At 43.2% G+C, this 18,001-nt stretch overlaps 1 protein-coding gene across 1 annotated transcript in view; it reads left to right on the top strand.

Moving 5' to 3' along the window:
- The first annotated feature begins 1,866 nt into the window (after positions 1-1,866).
- Positions 1,867-18,001, top strand: part of LOC139340365 (inactive dipeptidyl peptidase 10-like) — a 155,751-nt gene continuing 139,616 nt past the window's right edge. The window contains exon 1 of the mRNA XM_070976151.1: positions 1,867-2,379. Coding sequence (XP_070832252.1) covers positions 2,320-2,379 — 60 coding nt within the window. The 5' untranslated portion in view covers positions 1,867-2,319. The remainder of the gene's footprint in view (positions 2,380-18,001) is intronic.

Genomic DNA, 18,001 nt, shown 5'->3' with positions numbered 1-18,001 from the left:
CTGTAACTGAGAGTTTCATTCAGCAGTGTAATAAGATTGTGTCCCTGTGTGCTATACCATCCATGATTGGGGGATTTTTCAATGTTAAATTCCATTGATGCACACAGTGTCAGAAATAGTGAATTACACGTGCTGGAATTGGCCAGACATGTATCTGACTGTTCTGTTCCTAAGGTGTACCGTTCTTATGACTTTTATGAGGGAGGAATAAGACTTCTGTTCATTCTCAATTCACAAATGAGGAGATGAAATTACAGTTCTGAGACATCGTCGTCACGAGTCACTTACTGCTGGACTTTAGAGTTCTACCCATGAGCACAACAATTGAAGCTTAAATCGACTTAAATTTGGCAGGTTTCCTTTTCGTGGTCTTTTAGTAGAAGTAGATGGAAATATAAAGAAAACAGAGGACATGATGCAGAAGTCACACTGACAAGGAGAGTGAATGAGATGTGTGTTATTGGTGTGTGACTGCGGAGCTGGGTGCATCCACAAAGGTACAAAACATCATGTTTAACCTGAATCTGCATCATGTGCTGCATTGTTATTGTGAAGTCGGGCCTCTGCTCAGCATCAGGAGTGACAAGCTTCTCTGTCATGACACAGTTGTGACCATGAATACAAACTGAGCACATTGTGGAGATAATATCCATTTTTTTGTCTGACAACACAACATGAAGACACGTGGGAAGACTAAAACCGCACCCAAGGCTTGTAATTACTGCACATTGTCGAGCAGAACTTCTTAGCCTTCATAAGTGCCTCATTATTTAGTGTGTGCGTGGAATCATGTCAGTTTCATACATACTTTGCACTGGACTACTGTTGGAGATGCGACAGGAACTCGTAATCCACAGTAATTAATTACACACCAAAAATAGTAGATTCAGGTGCAACACGTTGGAGCTCAATGCCACTTATGACCTCAAAATCCGCTCCTCCATGATTCACAGTGAAAGCAGCATGTGAATAAAACGTATGTTTCCTGATGCTGCAGCAGATGGAGACAGACAGCCCGTCTATAATGTGTGGATATACTGTGTCTACAGCCGCAAAGATATCAAACAGAATTAGTCAGTTGTTTTCAGTAACATGCACCTCTAAAGCTCTGAGGAAGATCAAATGATCAGAGCCTTCAGGCAGCTTCTGCATTACCCACATGATCCTGAGGCACCTGTATTGTTCAGGGGCCCTTTTGTCAAATCTGGTCCTATTATCTTTATTATTTCAGCTGATATGCTTACATGGTGTATATACTGTTCCTCGTTAGGGATTTGATCAAACGGCCAATTGATGCACAGCAAACTTGGCCTTGTACTGTGGTATTCCAGCATGGGACTGGCTGGTTCATATGGCTGTGGGCTAAATCTAATAAAGCTGGTGAGCAGCCTGCTGCGTGCACTGTGCTTAATGCCAAATTAAAGCGATCTGAGGAAGATTTGGGCTTTAGGAATAAAACTGACTTGACTTGAACTTAAAGCGGTATGAATTGATATTTCTATTGGCAGTCAGAGGAAGTGGAATCACCTGAAAACACAACAGGTACCTTTTAAAGACAGCATGGCGTTTAGCAAACAGCTGTCTCTTACATTCGTTTCTATGAGCGACCTCTGTCACATGTCATGCAGCGTTTGACTTATTGTTAATATAAAGATACTGACTGCTGCTGTTTTAAAGGCCACAGTTTATTTGCCTTGGGACATTCTGGCAAGGTAATCCAGTCCTGCATCAATCATCAATATTGCAAGGTATTTTACTGTGTGTGTGTGTGTGTGTGTGTGTGTGTGTGTGTGTGTGTGTGTGTGTGTGTGTGTGTGTGTGTGTGTGTGTGTGTGTATACACTGCTGCCTCCAACACATCTTGTACATACATTTTGCTGGTATGTCTTGCATGTGTGCACGGTACGTCTGCAGGCGTTACCTGCCTGCTTCAAGGTGTGTTGTGCAGCATTGAGCGAAGTGAAGGCTTTTGTTGGAGGTGATCGTCTGTCAGTGCTCGTCTGTGTGTCATTAAGCTCGCGCTCATACCTGAGCTCCTACTGTCCTCTGGCCACCCCATTCAGAAATTCCTGCGGTCGCCCCTGACAAACCAATCATCCGCGGTCATTTGTGCACACACCAGCCGCGCTGCGCTGCGCGAGGCACACATCCTTACAGTAGCTGTCAGGTGCGGTCGCGCGCACCAACCGCACACCGACCAACAACCGAAAACAGCGATCATCACCGAGTTGGAGAGAGGAAGAGGAGGCTCGCTCTGCGTCTCTCCGCGACTGCTTTCGTCTCACTTGGATAGGAGAGCTGTTTGTGTCGGCGTGCCAACATGAACCAAACCGCCACCGTATCGCATCAAGTTAAATGCCAGTCCACCAAGGCCATCAAGGTAAGGCTGTAGTGAACTTATTCGTGTTTCATGGAACTCTGTGGCAGCAGCAGCAGCTCAAACTTCAGTGCGGCTTTGGTGAGCGGGGATGCGCATTGACGCACAGGGCTTTGGAGACGGTTGGGACATATGCATGTCAGCGTCCCCGTCACAGCCCGCTGAAGTTGCGGCTCCTATTTGAAACTGTTTGATTCTGACATGAGAGTAAGCAGATGATCCGACTCCTCTGGTCTTGACGTCCACTGAGAATGTGTTGGACGAGGAGCCACACACTGGCGCAGTGGGCAGATTTCATTCATATCACGTCGTGCTCCTTATTATTATATTGTCTGAATAAGCTGAGAGAAATTATAGAGGCCGTCTTCAAACAGATTCTCTGTCTGCCGCTTCCAGGCGTTCACACACAGAAAAAGGTGCCTGGATTGCTCCTTGTTGGCGCATCAGTTGCTTAACTTTACTGTGCATGGTCTCAGGAGATCACCCTGATTTCCGACCTGTTGTTAAGAAATCATATGAAAAGTGGCTGCAAGGAGGCAGCAAGACGTGTGTGTGTTACGGGCGGTGTGACGGCAGGTAATGCAGGTTAACGCCGCCGTTTTCTGTTCGAGTCACGATCGAGAAATGTCTCCGCGCGGCAGCATCCGCATTGTCTTCATACTGTGCACTTAAACCTGAGCTGTGAAGGAGTGGGGATTTTCTGCTGGTGTGTGTGTGTGTGTGTGTGTGTGTGTGTGTGTGTGTGTGTGTGTGTGTGACTCAACAGCAGTATCGATTTTGCCGCGGGTTCTGCATCACTTTTCAACCTCGAAGTCCCACCAGAGAAATTTAGCTTGGGGCAAATCTATCGATCCTCCTCCTCACCATCCCAAAGGCTGCAATTTTGGAAGACAAGGCTGAGTGTTGAGAATTAGTGAAGTTCAGTTTAGCATGAGAGATGGTTGAAAATATGAAATTGGTTAATATGATCCGTGGTGCTTTTTTTTTTTCTCCTGGTATTTCGCCATGCCAAGGTGCTGTTGTCAGCTCTGGATGCTGAGTGTGAGACATCAGCAGCGTCCCTTGCTGCTTTTACATCCATGTGTGCTCCTGATTGTGGGTCCCTCACTGTGACCCCTGAGCTGAAGCCAACTCTTCATCTGTCATCTGTCTTCGCAGTGCTGACGCTCATCAGATCCTTTCTGTAAAGCCACGAAATAGGCTGCTCGTAAAGGGCACTGGGCTGTGTTTAAAACGAGGTTGCGGCTGTCAAGCTGCACGTTTTGGGTGCAGTGTATTGTGGGATGCATTCTGCTGAGTACTGCTAAACATCTTTAATGTTAATTCCCTTTTTTAAGATAAAGCAAGCAAACTGAGTTCTTCATTGAGTTCTTTTGCTCCAGCAGCACACGTAGGACAACTCTGATATTTCTGCCGTATTGCATGTGGCTTCTTTTTTGTGTAGCTTTGTCCATTTCTGTCTGTTCACTGCTGAAATTTGGCAACACAGCAAAATTGCTACACGCCACGAGCCCAGTGGGACATTTTACTTGGAGGTAAAACTGAAAGGGTACCCACCAAATAACAGTTTGGATCACTGTTCTGTAATCCTTAGTTTTCTATTCCAAATTAGTTTGGCTAAGCTGAGGGTTAGACTTTATTTTTAGAGTTGTTTCCGTCTTCCCTGATCTCAGTGAGTGCCTTGGTGAGGAGAACGTCATCAGAGGTGATGGCCAACCTTTGTGAATAAGACCCATGTTGTGATAAACAAGCATTATCCCTTAAAGCCTCTGAAGACGAGGCTCCAAATCCTCAGTATTTCTGCAGTGTCTAAATATTCATGACTAAACGAGCAAAAACCACCTTCAGGTATCATTTATTCAGTTTAACACTCAAAAGTTCAGCTAATCTCTATCATCAGGACTGTGTGGGCTTCATCATCATCACCTTTTGGTTCAAATGTCCTGATTGGTTCACAGAAGTACGTGACCTGACCTTTTTCCAACCGGCCTCCGCCCACATTCAACCAGCGAGACAAACAAAGACAAAAACACAAACGCAGAAACGTCGACTGTGAAAAGACCAAAACTGTCGGAAGTTTTGCAGAAAGTAGTTTGGTTGTTCTTGATTCTGTCATTCGTTGTAAGAGGCTGACTGTGACTGAGGAATTATGTTTTCAGGGCCTTTAAGCAAAAGAGGCCTGCCAGATAAAAGACAAATCTCAGCAAGGTTGGTGGCATGGAGTCACTGAAGGTCCATTGATTTGCTTTTTGTCAAATCTTAAATATGTCTGTTGTTGCCTGTGAACAGCCGCTTGGATGTCTGCACTCTTTGGCTTCAATTGTATGAGTCATGAGTCATTACTCAAAGTCAAGTCATTGAGACGCACTACACCAAAGTGTCAAAACACACCTTAACTTGAAATGCTTGAATCTTTGTACCTGCGTGTTAATGGAATAAGAGTTTCACAGTCAGTCGGGATGGAGCAGCATATTCCATCAGTTTCACTTGAATTACCTACAAACTCACAGTGGCAAGGACGGTCATTTGGGAATTTGGGGCTGCTTTAATCCAGTGAGGATCAATAGAGGTTCTTGAAAGCAGCTGATTGGCTTCAGGAGCCGAGGAAAAGAAACAGACAGGGCAGAAATGACTGATCTTCAATGGACTGAACGCACAGAAAACCAGTCCTGTTGTGTTAATCCCAAGAAGAATTAGAGGTGAAAGAGCTTGTGTAATATGTGTTTGCCTTGGTTCACTTCACTGCAGCTTCGGGTACTGACGCATACTGACACATGGACAAATAGAAGAACACGATATTCTGTACATAACTGTAAACAGTCTGTAACAGTCTAATACATTTCAAGTTTCTGGACAATGAGCGAATACAATCACCACAGTATTCCACAGGAACACACTTACTCAGCGGAATTGGTTTCAGAATCTTTTCTTTGTCTTATGGCGACAATAAACAGAGCTCGAATCCCATTTTTTGAGAATATTCAGCCTCATATTTGGTTGCCTCGAGGGTTGCCGTGTAAAAAAAGACATTTTGTGAATCTCTGTGTGCAGCACTTTTCTCTTTCATGGCCTGTCTTTTCACTCTGAGAGAAAACGCACTGGAGCCGGGCTGCCTGCTGCATTCGAAATCGGCATTGTATAAAACTTCCCCAAATCGGTGAGCAGTGGTTCGGAGTCTCTGACACCCCGAGGCATCTGCTGCAGCTCGGCATGATGCACTTTGCCTTCAGCTCACAGCGAACCTGTCTCGGAAATCAGTCAAACAAGCAGGGATCATAGTCAGGATTAAGCACTCCGAAACTCCTGTGTGTTGCACAAAAAACGCTAATCTCTCCATGTCTGACCCCCATCGTCTGGCTCTGAGGTCTTAACAGCTCTCTGTTATCCTCTTAAATGCCCCCTCTTCATATCATAGCTGTGTCCTTACGCCACATGCCAAGATAAGAAATCCAATTAGGACGAGGAAGCAGATTTTTCGTGGGCCTTAACTCCTGGGGTCTGGCTGAGTTTGAGCCTGGATGCGGCCTGAAGCTCATGCCATCACTGGTCCTTGGAAGTGTCGGGTCCACCCACGTGCAGATTGCAGATATAAAGTGGGATTGTCAGAGAAGCAGGGAGCCCTGTCGGAGATCCTCTCATAGTACGCACATCAGTGATGGGAGCACAAGGTCGTATACGAGAATGTGCTAGATTTCACAAGCTGTGCTGTAACATTGTGGCTTTTACACTGAATTTACACAGCAGGGCTCTCGGCAGGACGTTTGGGTGAAAGGGAAAGAGATTTATGTAAGTGACAAGGACTGAGGTTATTTTATTTATTTATTTATTTTTTAAATACCAATTTTAGGATTCTGTTTCATCTGAGTGTGAAGGTACGGCTGTGTCCGACACCCTCAACATTCAAGCCATTTATAGTCACATCACTTCTTGAGTGATGAAAAGAGCTTTGAGCTGCATTTGTTGTATGAAAGGTGCTATACAAATTAAGCCCATTATTAATATTAAAAAGCTGAAAATTAATTAATGTAGTTTGGAGCTGCTAGCCTCAAGCAGAGATGAGCTAAGCTCACATCTTTTGAGCTATACACCTCCAGTCAACCTATGCTGACTCAAGTGACATCACTTGAGGTAATTTATCAGACTTCACGCAGCTCCCTCTGGAGTCACAACAGGGAATGCACCTTTTTTATATCATACATGAGTGATTTCCAACACCTGTAATAAGACTGGTGTGTAAATTAGTCGAGTTCTTGTAGACGAGGAATTGTGGGTTTGTACAGCTCTAACTAACTCAGGGACTTCTCATCATCTTGGTTTTGTTGAAGCTAATGGTCAGGCTGGTATGCCTGTGTGAACTGGTCAAAGAAGGTTTGCAGGTGTTACTGGGAGTGTGTTCAGGGTAGGGCTGGGCGATAAAAACAATAGCGATATGTCTCGCAATAGACACGTCATCAATATCAATAAAAAATGCGTTCGATAAAACATTTGATAATTTTTTTTTTCTTCGTCGGAAGAAACCTGAAGTTGCGAAGCGAGGTTGGTTGCATGAACAAAGGCACTCGCTCTCAGGTAACTGAGCAACGTAGGGAGTGATCACTAATCAGTGAGAGAGACACGCTAACACGCCAATCATGTAACATTATCAAGTTCGGTTGCGCCATCTCGTTGTCTCGTGTTTGATGCTTCGCGAGGAGTGAGATGAGAAATAGAAAGCGCTGCAGCGAGCGAAGAAATTGTCGATAAAACAGGGAAAGTCAGCTCGGCAGTATGGCATTTTTTTGGATTTTATAAGTCGGACCGTAGTCAGACCAATGTGGTCTGTAACTTATGCAAGACTGTTGTCCCCACCAAGACCGGTAACACCACAAACTTATTTAACCACTTTAGCCGCGCTCACTCTTTGGAGCGCAGCCATATTCGCCAACGTCTGCCAACCACAGCACCACCGCACAAGCAGCTGACCACCATGCAGAGGTATCTGCTTCAGTGCCTGATGACAAATCATCTAAAAGGCACAAAGATGTAACGGAAGCAGCGGCATATCATATAGCTAAAGACATGCTTCACTGAGCTCTGAGGAGAAGCCAGGTTACAAACATCTCTTACACGTAGTTTTTTTTTTTTTTTCTTAAACACACTTGCAATAAAAATATAATTGAACAGTTCATGTATGTTTAGAGTAAGAAGAGTGACTAAAATTGTTCATATGTCTAGGCTGGTTTTATAGTTCAGTCAAGTCTACCTCAGTTTCTGCTATGTTTACCAAACACTGCACATATCTGAAAACATTTTATTCAGCAGAAGGTGAATCAGCTTGTGAACTTTCTGCACTAAACCTGCAGAAAAAAAAGTTCTCAGGTTTCTCTCTGTTTACATTTTTAAACTTTTTTTCCATTTATTAATTGAGTGTTATCCATGCTTGTGTTGACATTTCCTTTCCTTTCTGCCTTGATAGCTGAGGGGATTATAATCAGAGGAAGGTTAAATTTAAAATAAAATTTTTTAAATTGAATGTATTTTTCTCCCGGTCCTTATTTTAAATAGGTTATAAAAAATATCAATAATTATCGATATCGACCAATATAAAACACTTATATCGCAATAGAGTTTTCAGCCATATCGCCCAGCCCTAGTTCAGGTTGATGAGTGGTCTGACCTTTGCTTTAGCTTTGAGTCAAACGAGGTTGAATAGATTACTGTCTGTCCTTGTGTGGAGGTAGACTCCCATAGCTGATGTTCTGAAGGTTTTCGGCAGAAGGAGGGGAAAGCATATCAAAACAAATTGGGCGCCTTCACGCATAACTGCTTGACACCAAAACAGATTTTGAAAGGGTTTGAGGTGGACCCATTAAACCGGATGGTGCCTTGCATGTTAGTGGGGATGGACTGGGGGGTGCAGAGGAGTATTAGGGCCAATCTGTCCATTCAAACATCTATAAGAAGAGAACATGCAAACTGTCACAGAAAGGCCCCCTTTTTCCGGTGCAACAGGCACCGAAGGCAAGGTGAAGGGCATGCCACCAGTGCCTACAGCGGGATTCGAACTGGGAACCTTCTAGCTGTGAGGCGACAGTGTTACCACTTGTCCCACCGTGCTACCCAAAGAGGTCGCTCATACACACAAGGTTGAAAGCTTTTGTGAGGTCAGTTTGAGTTTGAGTTTTTCCTGCTCTCTGCTGTTGTCCTGCAGCTGTCTCAGAGAGAAGATCATACCTCTAGTCGATGTTCCTGCTTTGAACCCTGTCTATGACTCTGGGTGAAGCTTCTCTGAAGTCTGTTCAGTGCAACGCTAACAAAAGGTTTACTGGTGATACTGGTGAGTACAGGGATGCAGCAGCAGTTGTTGGAGTCGCCTCTGTCGCCCTTGTTCTTGTGCAGAGTGAGGATAGTTGCACCTCTAATGTCCTTTGACCTTCCCTTCAGTTTGAGTTTGTGAAGAAAAGCTGGCTTCCCACACTTCTACCCACCATTTGACTTGTTTTGAGCAGTCAACAACCTAATTATCATCTGGAAGTATGATTTGGTAATTCATGGGTAGTGGTATGCGCAGAACTCAATGAGACACTGCCCAATCTCACTCATTTTACTAATGCCACGGTGTTTTAAGCTATACGGCCAGAAGTCTGCACCAACGTCACAAAGTAAGTGAAGCTGTTCTTGTTTAGGGATGTTTTCTTACAGTCCCTTTCACTTGGTGAGTCTGCTGAGTTGAGTCAAGTTTCCTGAAGGGTCGCATTGTCAGTTTTTTGCTTCTTGAGTTGTCTCTTGGTCTGGGTGTCATGGTCCTGATATTCCAGCCTCCCAAATGTAATGCTAGAGTTTTTCCTTTCTTTGTCAAGTTTGCTTCCCTAATTTACAGCCCACTTGTCCATAAGCTTCATGAGTCTCTATGACATCTAAGGAAGGGATTAAAACCGGTAACTTGCAAAGCTGCCGGGACAATGCTTCAAAACACTGAACTGGCTGACAGAGTCCAAGCTGTGATTTCCGTCAGAGTTTGCTCCATTAACCTTTTCTTTTTGAGATGATACCCACAAGCTAGTGGATGCTATTTTACCCATAGGTGGAGCAGTGATTGATGAACGCCATGGTGTATCCACTCATTGGTGGGCCTTTGACATATGCCCCTTGGGCCCAGTTCTGTTCTGAAATCTCCTTGCAGTTCATTCTTGGATCGCATGATACTCAGCTACCACGTGTTGCTGCAGGAGTCTTGGTGGTGGAAAGGGTATGTACTAGCAGCAGAGGCTTAAGCACTCGGGCCCCTCTTAACTGCTCAAAGTTGAAGAGCTCGCCAATGGTAGACATGCAGAGCAAGTAGCTCAAAGCAGGAGTGCAAGATTCTGCAACAGAAGAGCAGGCTAATGCAAAGCTACTGTTCTGCCAAATGCAGTCTTCGCTATGTTCTTCAACGCTAACACACGTGTGAGAAGAAAGCTAATTGAGTCCTGGTTTACCAGCATTTATTGGTTGCAAAGTTGAGTGTACTGAAGAGTGAGTCTTCATTAGAAAGCCTCTTCACCCATAATGATAATTAATTATTTACTCTGCATTACATAGGCCAAGTGGAGGGAGAAAAATGCACTAGAATGTCAGTAATGAAGTCCATGAAAAATGCCTGCTCTCAAAATAGAGCATTTTTGTCACTGGAGATATATTCAGAGTTTACACACTGACGTGCTTTGATCCCGCTCAAAGCGAGCCTTATTTCAGATAAAAGTACTTTGACAAGTTCTTATGTTGCAGTTGAAGTGAAAGCTACTCAGATTTTAAAGAGAAGTAATGAGGACAACATTGGAGGAGACTGAGCTGCAGTCTGTCCTGAGTCAGGGAACAAAACAAGTCTTAGATTGAAATTTCTACTGTCATGTCTGCTGCTGAAGGATCAATGAGGTCGTTTAATGGTTTAATGTGAAACTTGTCCATCCTTAAAACTGTTTGCCTCCATTCTGGAAGGCCGGATCCCAGCAGATATATCAAGTGATGCTTCCTAGATTACTGATGGTTGCTCTGTATTGCGTGATATATTTGTGTGATAAAAGACAGAAGAACATGAAATGATGAAAAATGTTCGGAAAGATGAATGCAGATAGGATCACCTGTCTGGATAAACAAAATATTGAATTTCCAGATATTTCATTCATAATTCACATTGTATGTAAATAACAGCAGCACTTTTCCTCCGAGGTTTATCCCGTCGCTGGGAGGAAGACCACCATTGTTTGCAATATCTCTGCCAGCGTGCGGCACCGATAGCTCTCATCGCCGTAACTCGGCACACTGGATGCTCAACAACTCAGCCGGCAGGTTATTGAACCTGCGAGGCGTTCCCCTGTTCTGAAGATCTGTCACATAAACAGTCTTTAAAAACTGCTCGGGACTGGCTGGCTCTGGGAGTGATAGATAGCTGGAATCAGTCTCATAAGAATGATTGCATTGGCTCTCGAGTCTCTGAGTCTATAAATTATAGAGCTATGCCAGCTGATCTCAATCCATCCTCTTCTCTGAGCACATCACTCATTCTCAAGACTCACCGACGAATATGTGATAGATGTTTTTTGCTAATTTGTTTTGTGGTTGAGACGTATCTGCCATTCATTTGCATAAGAGCGCTTCCGCTGGAGAAGGCTTATTTGTCCCTGTAAAGAAAAAAAATGTAACATGATATAACCTCTCATTTGCCCAGCCATGCACACTCTGCTTACCCTCATGGGTCCTGTAGAGTTCTTGCTACTGCGTAATGACTTCCTGCTTTAGGATCTAAAGTCGATGCTCCTGAGAACGTAATAGAAGTCAGCGTTGTTAAAAAAAACAATTAGACGCTCAAACATTTGCTCTAAAGCTAAAAAGCAAAGTGTGTAAAGATGTAGGTGGCGCGGCTCTTCCCATAAGATTCTCTGAGAGTCACATTTTACTGAAGGAGCTCAGTACAGTTGAAAACACAATCACAAAGACTGATGAGTTCATTCACATGCTGAGTTCGTCTCGTGTTATTTTTCTCTGCTTAAGTGTGTGTGATGGTGCCGTGTCTGCAAATGAGAAAGCCATGGAGAAGAAGATGCCATTTAGATGCAATTTACTAAGTTCATTAAGGCAAGTTATGCAGTTTTTATACAAGAGAGTGAAGTAACTCTTAATTTATCACTTATAAAGATTTTGCAAGAAGTTATATTTCTGCGTGTCTAATGAAGTAGAGTCAGTGGAAGTCAAGTCAGTGAGATTACGTCAGGCCCAAATGGGCTTCAGAGCCCGCTGTGCAGTGAAATTAATAGGTGTGAGTGCATAATGGAGTGCTAGTAGGATGCGCTGATTCCTGAGGTGCAGAATGACTACATTTCGAGTGGAGTTTTGGTTATAAAATAAGTGATAAAGTCCTCTCTGTGCTATAATTTAAAAGAATTAATTTAGTTATGATTAGTTTAGGTTAGTAATTATCTAAGAGATTAAATAAATGAGAAAGTTTTTTTTTATGGGTGTTTTAGTCAAGAATGACAGGAGAAGGACAGGCTTTGTAAAATTCCACCCATGTGTGGACTCTTAAGTGTTGCGTATATCCCACAGGTGCATGTTTTTGTTTGCTTTATGTCTTTCATGCTCTTTCCATATGGAGGAGCTGTATGTTTTTGTCTTCTCTGGTTGTCCTGATTGCAGCAGAAATGCTTGGAGATGTGATTTTGAATTAATGCCGTTTTTCAGAAGCCGTGTACAGAAAACAGGCTTTCTTTGGGGCCTCAGGTGAATCCCTGACTTCACACACATCAGTGGTTTAAATGTTGGCACAGGGTCGGGCAGAAATCTGATTATTGACCAACTCCTCACAAAGCTGGCATTTCTGTCTCAGTTTATTTACACACAGGACACTGACATAACAACAATCATACAGTTTCTCAGAAACCTGAATCACCTCTGTGAAAAGTGTTTTTGTACAGGGATAAAGAGTGCATAGTTGACCACATTGTTGGAGTATCTATTCTAGCAACTTGAAAGTTGTTGACTGGACATAGCGTTTGTCTGAGCTAACTAGCTAACAGTGGCATGACAGTAAGTGAAGGGACGTAATGGTAACATAATGGTTTCGTCATGTGGCATTTTGACTTTTGTCTGACAGTCTTTGATTTCTGTCAGACATTTGTCCTTCTTGTCAAAACCTGGCACCTACCTTTCCCACAATGCAACATGCCCGCTGACAGATTCTTGGGACTCTTCTATGTAACACCTCCAAATGAATTTCATGTTCAGACTCGTTGTCTTCAGCCCCAACCCAACCACTGATTTAAGTGATGTCACTTGAGGAGGTGTATCAGTCTTCACACAGCTTCCCCTGGAGAGACAGCCCCCCCCTTGTAGAAATACTCCCCAGCACCTGTAAACTCACCTTGACGTGTAAAATCATTGGAGTTCTCTTTAAAGTCAAAGTCCAGCTTTTCCTGGAGCTTTCAACTGCATCTCATGGTATTCATGGTCTTTCAAACTTCAAGATTCATTTGTTAAAAAAAAAAAAAAAAAAAAAAAAAAAAAAAAAAAAAAAGTCGCACTCCAATCAGAGAGTAATTTGAGAGCCTGTACTCATAGAAGATGGGGTTATGCCACATAACCAACATTTGTTTGTTTTAACCATTTTAAAAACTTTATTTAAACATGATAGCAAGAGGGATGAACAGGCCGACATTTTGGCATGAGACTGAAGGTGTATCAGGCGTCAAAAGCATGAGAGTCGGCAACCTGGATACAGTGCAGGTAACACAACAGTGGAACAGCTGGCAGACTGAATCGGAGGTGAACTTTTTTAGGCGAGGTCGTGCCCCATGCAGAGAGGAAGGAGCCAACCTGCAGCCTCAGTTCTGTATTTCATGAGAACTGACATTTTAGAGAGATTTGCTGCTTGAACTGCAACACAAATCCAAATACTGGTTCTCTATTGAAGACCAGTGCCAAATTTAATTTATTTTCTGTTGGTGCAGTCAATCAGTGACCACATACATACATACGCTTTTACTTTTCCTGTTGTTTAATTCTTTGTTCCAATGCTTTGATGAAATGATAGAGGGAAAGCGTAGAGATAACCTGTATTACTGTGAGCACATGAGCCTTGTCTGTGAGCCCCCTGAAGAGCGAGAGCAAAATCTGAACGTTTTTATTCTAATCAACATCAGCAGAGTATGTTTGGCGTGATCTACAGCTACTGCGACCTCGTCTTGTATGAAGGTGGATCTCAGATATATCACATACGCAGACAGTCTCTCGGCAGTGAGGATGACTTAATTAGCACAGATGTGGGTTTTATTTCAGGTTTAGACAGGAGGGCAGGGGTCAATTATTGTTCTCGTGCTGAATATAGTCATTAAAACAAAACCTATTCATCACTTTCAGCAGCTGACACTATTGGCAGAGCTGTTTCTGTTCTGATTGATTTCTGGCAGAAGTGAGCGTATTGCTCGCCGTCTTTCCCCCAACATCAGGTCACGTCAGTGATCTTATATTAGTCCTGTGGAGTGTTTTAGCGTCTTCTAGCTCATTGATTTGATTCAGCCTCACTGCTGTTATCCACCTTGTTTGCAGCCTAAACAGGCAGCTTTTTATATTGAAAGAGCTCTGAGAGACCCACTGTATGCTAAGCCTACAGGCAAAGTTAGCAACTAGCAAGTGAACAGAAACATTTCGTTTGCCCCCAAGTGGCCAAAAATGCAGCAAGACAGTGAGCTCCTGCAGCAGTTGCATTTGAGTTTAAATGTTGCATAGATTTAACGATTTAAAGGACCAGTGTGTAGGATTTATTGGCATCTAGCAATGAGGTTACAGACTGCAACCAGCTGAATACCCCTCGCTTCACCCTTCCTGCTAAAATCCTAAAAAAGACCAGAAACCCCTCTAGAGCCAGTTTCCTTTGTCCAGTCCGGGCTACTGTAGAAACATGGTGGTGCAGCATTCCTCTGTAGATATAAAGAGCTCATTCTAAGGTAACGAAAACCCAATTTTGAGGTGATTATACACTAATGAAAACATAATTATCATTACTACATTTCACGCCTGCCGGTACATCCCTGTAAGTCCTGCACACTGGACCTTTAATTTAAGAATTACATTCAAACCTCCCTGAGCGGCTGTAAGTTGTTCCTTATTAAGTGATGTCATGAATGAAACAACCTTATCTCAGCTGGTGCAACAGCCTGCAGGACCCTCCAGGACTTATAGCAGTAGTATCATGTATCTTGGTAAGGCTACCACAGTGCCACAGTGAGCAACATTAGCTGCACCCTCCAGCTTTCATATATATATGTGTAACAAGTTTTAGTGGCCTGGTTGTAGCTCGACCGCAAGAGTCAAGCAGGAAACCATCTGTTTCACAGCTTGCCAGCAGTTTGTCCAGCGGTTCCCTGCCTCAACACGCTGCCAAGTTTCTAAGTTGAAAGCTAAGGGGGACATTTGCGCTGTGAATGCATAAACCAAACGCAGTATGCTCTTCAGCCAAACTTTACTACACCAAGGAGTTTATCCATCACCTAATATTCAAGGGGAGGACTCCCTGTTTCTCTCTTTTTAAATGATTATCACCTCTGGTTCACAGTCTTTGCAGTGTTCAACTGTGACCCAAAAGTCTTGTGGTCTTTAAAGTTAAAACGATTATAAGATTAAAGCTCTTCTGTCACCTTTTCTTTCATTCAGGAGTCACAGAAAATATCTCTGACTCCTTGTGCAGCAGTAAGTGTGTTTATTTTACTCATTGTCATATATTGCACAGACCTTTACCCTTTCATAAGTACTCCAAATGTCTATTTGTATGTACTTTAATATTCCCATGGTATGTTGAGTCCTTAAACATTCCATTTAAACGAGGCAGTGTGTAAATGTCACATGCTGGGTACTTGACTGTGCACCAACCTTGTATGGCTTTCTGCTGTGTTTCCTCTGCACTGCAGTATGTGTGAACTTTGATATATACACTCTGCTGTGAAGATGCATTTAGACTTCTTATACAGGATAAGCAAGACCCAGAGTTCAATCACTGTTAAATATCATCTGAATACTGCCAGCATGTATGTAAGGACTTTATGAGAGGAAGAATCAGCTGAAGCAGAGGAGAGAGATGGTCACGAGTACGTGCTGACATCTCGTTGTTACTGCAGATAACATGGCCGGCGAGGGGCCACGAGGCCACCTCAGCTTTCAAATGACTGTCTCCTGGCGGTAGAAGACATTTATAAAGGTTTAATTCAGAATGTTAGTGTGGGCCTAAAAGGCATCCTTTGACATTTCATTTATTTTCTCTTTGTGTTTTACTGAGCTGGGGAAGGAAATTTTCTGTTCTGTTCTGTTCTGTTCTGTTCTGTTCTGTTCTGTTCTGTCTGTCTGTCTGTCTGTCTGTCTGTCTGTCTGTCTGTCTGTCTGTCTGTCTGTCTGTCTGTCTGTCTAATCTAAAGATCAACTGGGTCAAATCCAGTGCAAAGTGATTAAAAAACACTGGCTGGGATGGATGCATGTAAACATGTTTGCTAATGTACGCTGACAGACGAGCACACAGCCAACCTCAGCAAGGTTTCACGTTGACCTATGCATCAAGCAAGCTGATTGGCTGATGCAGCTGCAGCCGGGAGGCAGATTCGAAATGGAGAAAAGAGAAAGCTCAACATTATACACTTCTATGTGAACCTGGTTAGTGTCTGCACGCATGCATCGTGCACATTTGCCTCCATGCAGCCCAGAGACGTTCGTCCCAGCCTTGAAAATAATTTCAGGATTTCATTTCAATCCAAACTGTGAAATTATGAACAAAATTATTGTCAAGTAGTGCAGGTGAGAAGAAACAGTCTCTCACCTGATGCAAAACGCATTGTGAGTAACTCAGTACGTTTACTCAACTACTTTTTGAATTTATTGTACTTTAGTTGAGTCCATTTTCTGCTGCTTTATGCTTCTGCTCCACTAGATCTCAGAGACAAACATCGTACCAATTTATTTGTTAACTTTAGTTACTGTTATTCAGATTAATTACACAAAGTGTAATCAACAAATGAATTCTGTTGTGCTATTAGAGGCTAAACTTAGAAGACAAGTGACCCAGAAGTATATAAAGTATTTAAAATTAGCCCCACCATCACACATGAATGCATCAATAATCATAATCCAGTAATAAACATTATTCTGAAAAGTAATGCTAGTGTGTTTATTTTGAATGCATATCGTGAGTATTTCTACACTTAAAACCTCTGGTTTTGCTCCAGTATGAGAACAGTGTTTACTGGTCTGCTTTGGGAAAGGCTGTCGTCCAGACGCCTGTGTATTCTCTCACTGTTGCTGCTGTCATGATTCAGGATGCATGATGCTGACATTTATCTCACATCTGATAAGTGATTGCTTTCATGGTCCTTTTGCACAATCGCATTGCCAATATTCATCAATTCATTGCAGTGCAAGCAGAGATCAGAATTCCCCCATTAGCGACTACCCATCATGCTCTAATGTTGATATTTGGTGCAGACTGTGAACAAGTGATTTATTGGTAATTGATTTGTTCTGCTGCACAGGATAGTGGACAGTAGGTGGGTCAGTGGAAGATCTTGCCGAAAAACAAAAACTTAGATATTAAATTGCTGAAAAGCTGGCCAGTAATAGTCACATTTAAACAGATTATTATATCATCCAGCACTCAAACGGCATAATCACAGCGTCATGAACTGAACCCGCAGCAAAGTTTCATATATTCATGCATCATTCTTGTTTATATTGAGTGATTTAACGATGGTGTGAGTTGACGGCTGACCTCCCACAGTCAGGCTGCCGGTCAGGGCAGAGCAGATAACCTGCGACTGAGGCTGATGTGATCCTCTCCTCCCCTCTCTGGGGGCTGCGTGGGAGACTGTCTTGCTCGAAAACAACAGGTTTGATCTGTCGGCTGCGCTCGCCGTCTGCTGAAAGGTTGCTCTTTAAACAGAATCTGAAATGAGCGGTGAGGGGAAGGCAGCGCTGCTTTCGGCCCTGATGACTGTTAAACCTGCACCTGGTCGAGGAGGCTTTCAGACAAAGAAATCTCTCAGCACCAAGGACTGTTCCTCCTTCAAAGTACGGCCTTTACAGACGCTTCTCAAGCTGATGTTTCGTTCTGCACCTCAAGATTAATATGTGAAAACCTGGCCAATTAACGGCGGGTTTGAAACCTGCCACAGGTGCTAAGTACAAAGGATTTTCTCTTGACTTATCAGAAATAATGTTCATTTTCAGATGAACAGTTGTGTAATGTAGAACCAGTTCTCATTCAGAGGTTGTGCGACGGTCTTAACTCTTGACACACTGTTCCCATGGCATCATTTAGCAACACCTTAGAGTTTAATCGAAACCCTTTTACCTTTGTTTCAGTTTTATAACGAGGGAACTGGACCTCCAGCGCTTCGAGGCACCTGAATGTAGAATACATTTGCAGTCCCTGACTGGATATTCACTGAACAAAACAGGCTGGACTGTGAAATGAATGTATTCCTCATTGCCTTTGCTGTGGCCTGAGGCCGCCCAAGAACTCTGGGGAGAGAGGAGTTATTGCTTAAGTGTGTTATGTGTATGCTCTGTGCATTTGTATAAAGTGTTGTACCAATGTGCCCGAGGAGGAAGCAAAAGCTCATCCCAGGAACACAGA

The sequence above is a fragment of the Chaetodon trifascialis genome, chromosome 12 (assembly GCF_039877785.1).
Source record: "Chaetodon trifascialis isolate fChaTrf1 chromosome 12, fChaTrf1.hap1, whole genome shotgun sequence".
NCBI lineage: Eukaryota > Metazoa > Chordata > Actinopteri > Chaetodontiformes > Chaetodontidae > Chaetodon > Chaetodon trifascialis.
This window is presented reverse-complemented; position numbering and strand designations above follow the sequence as displayed.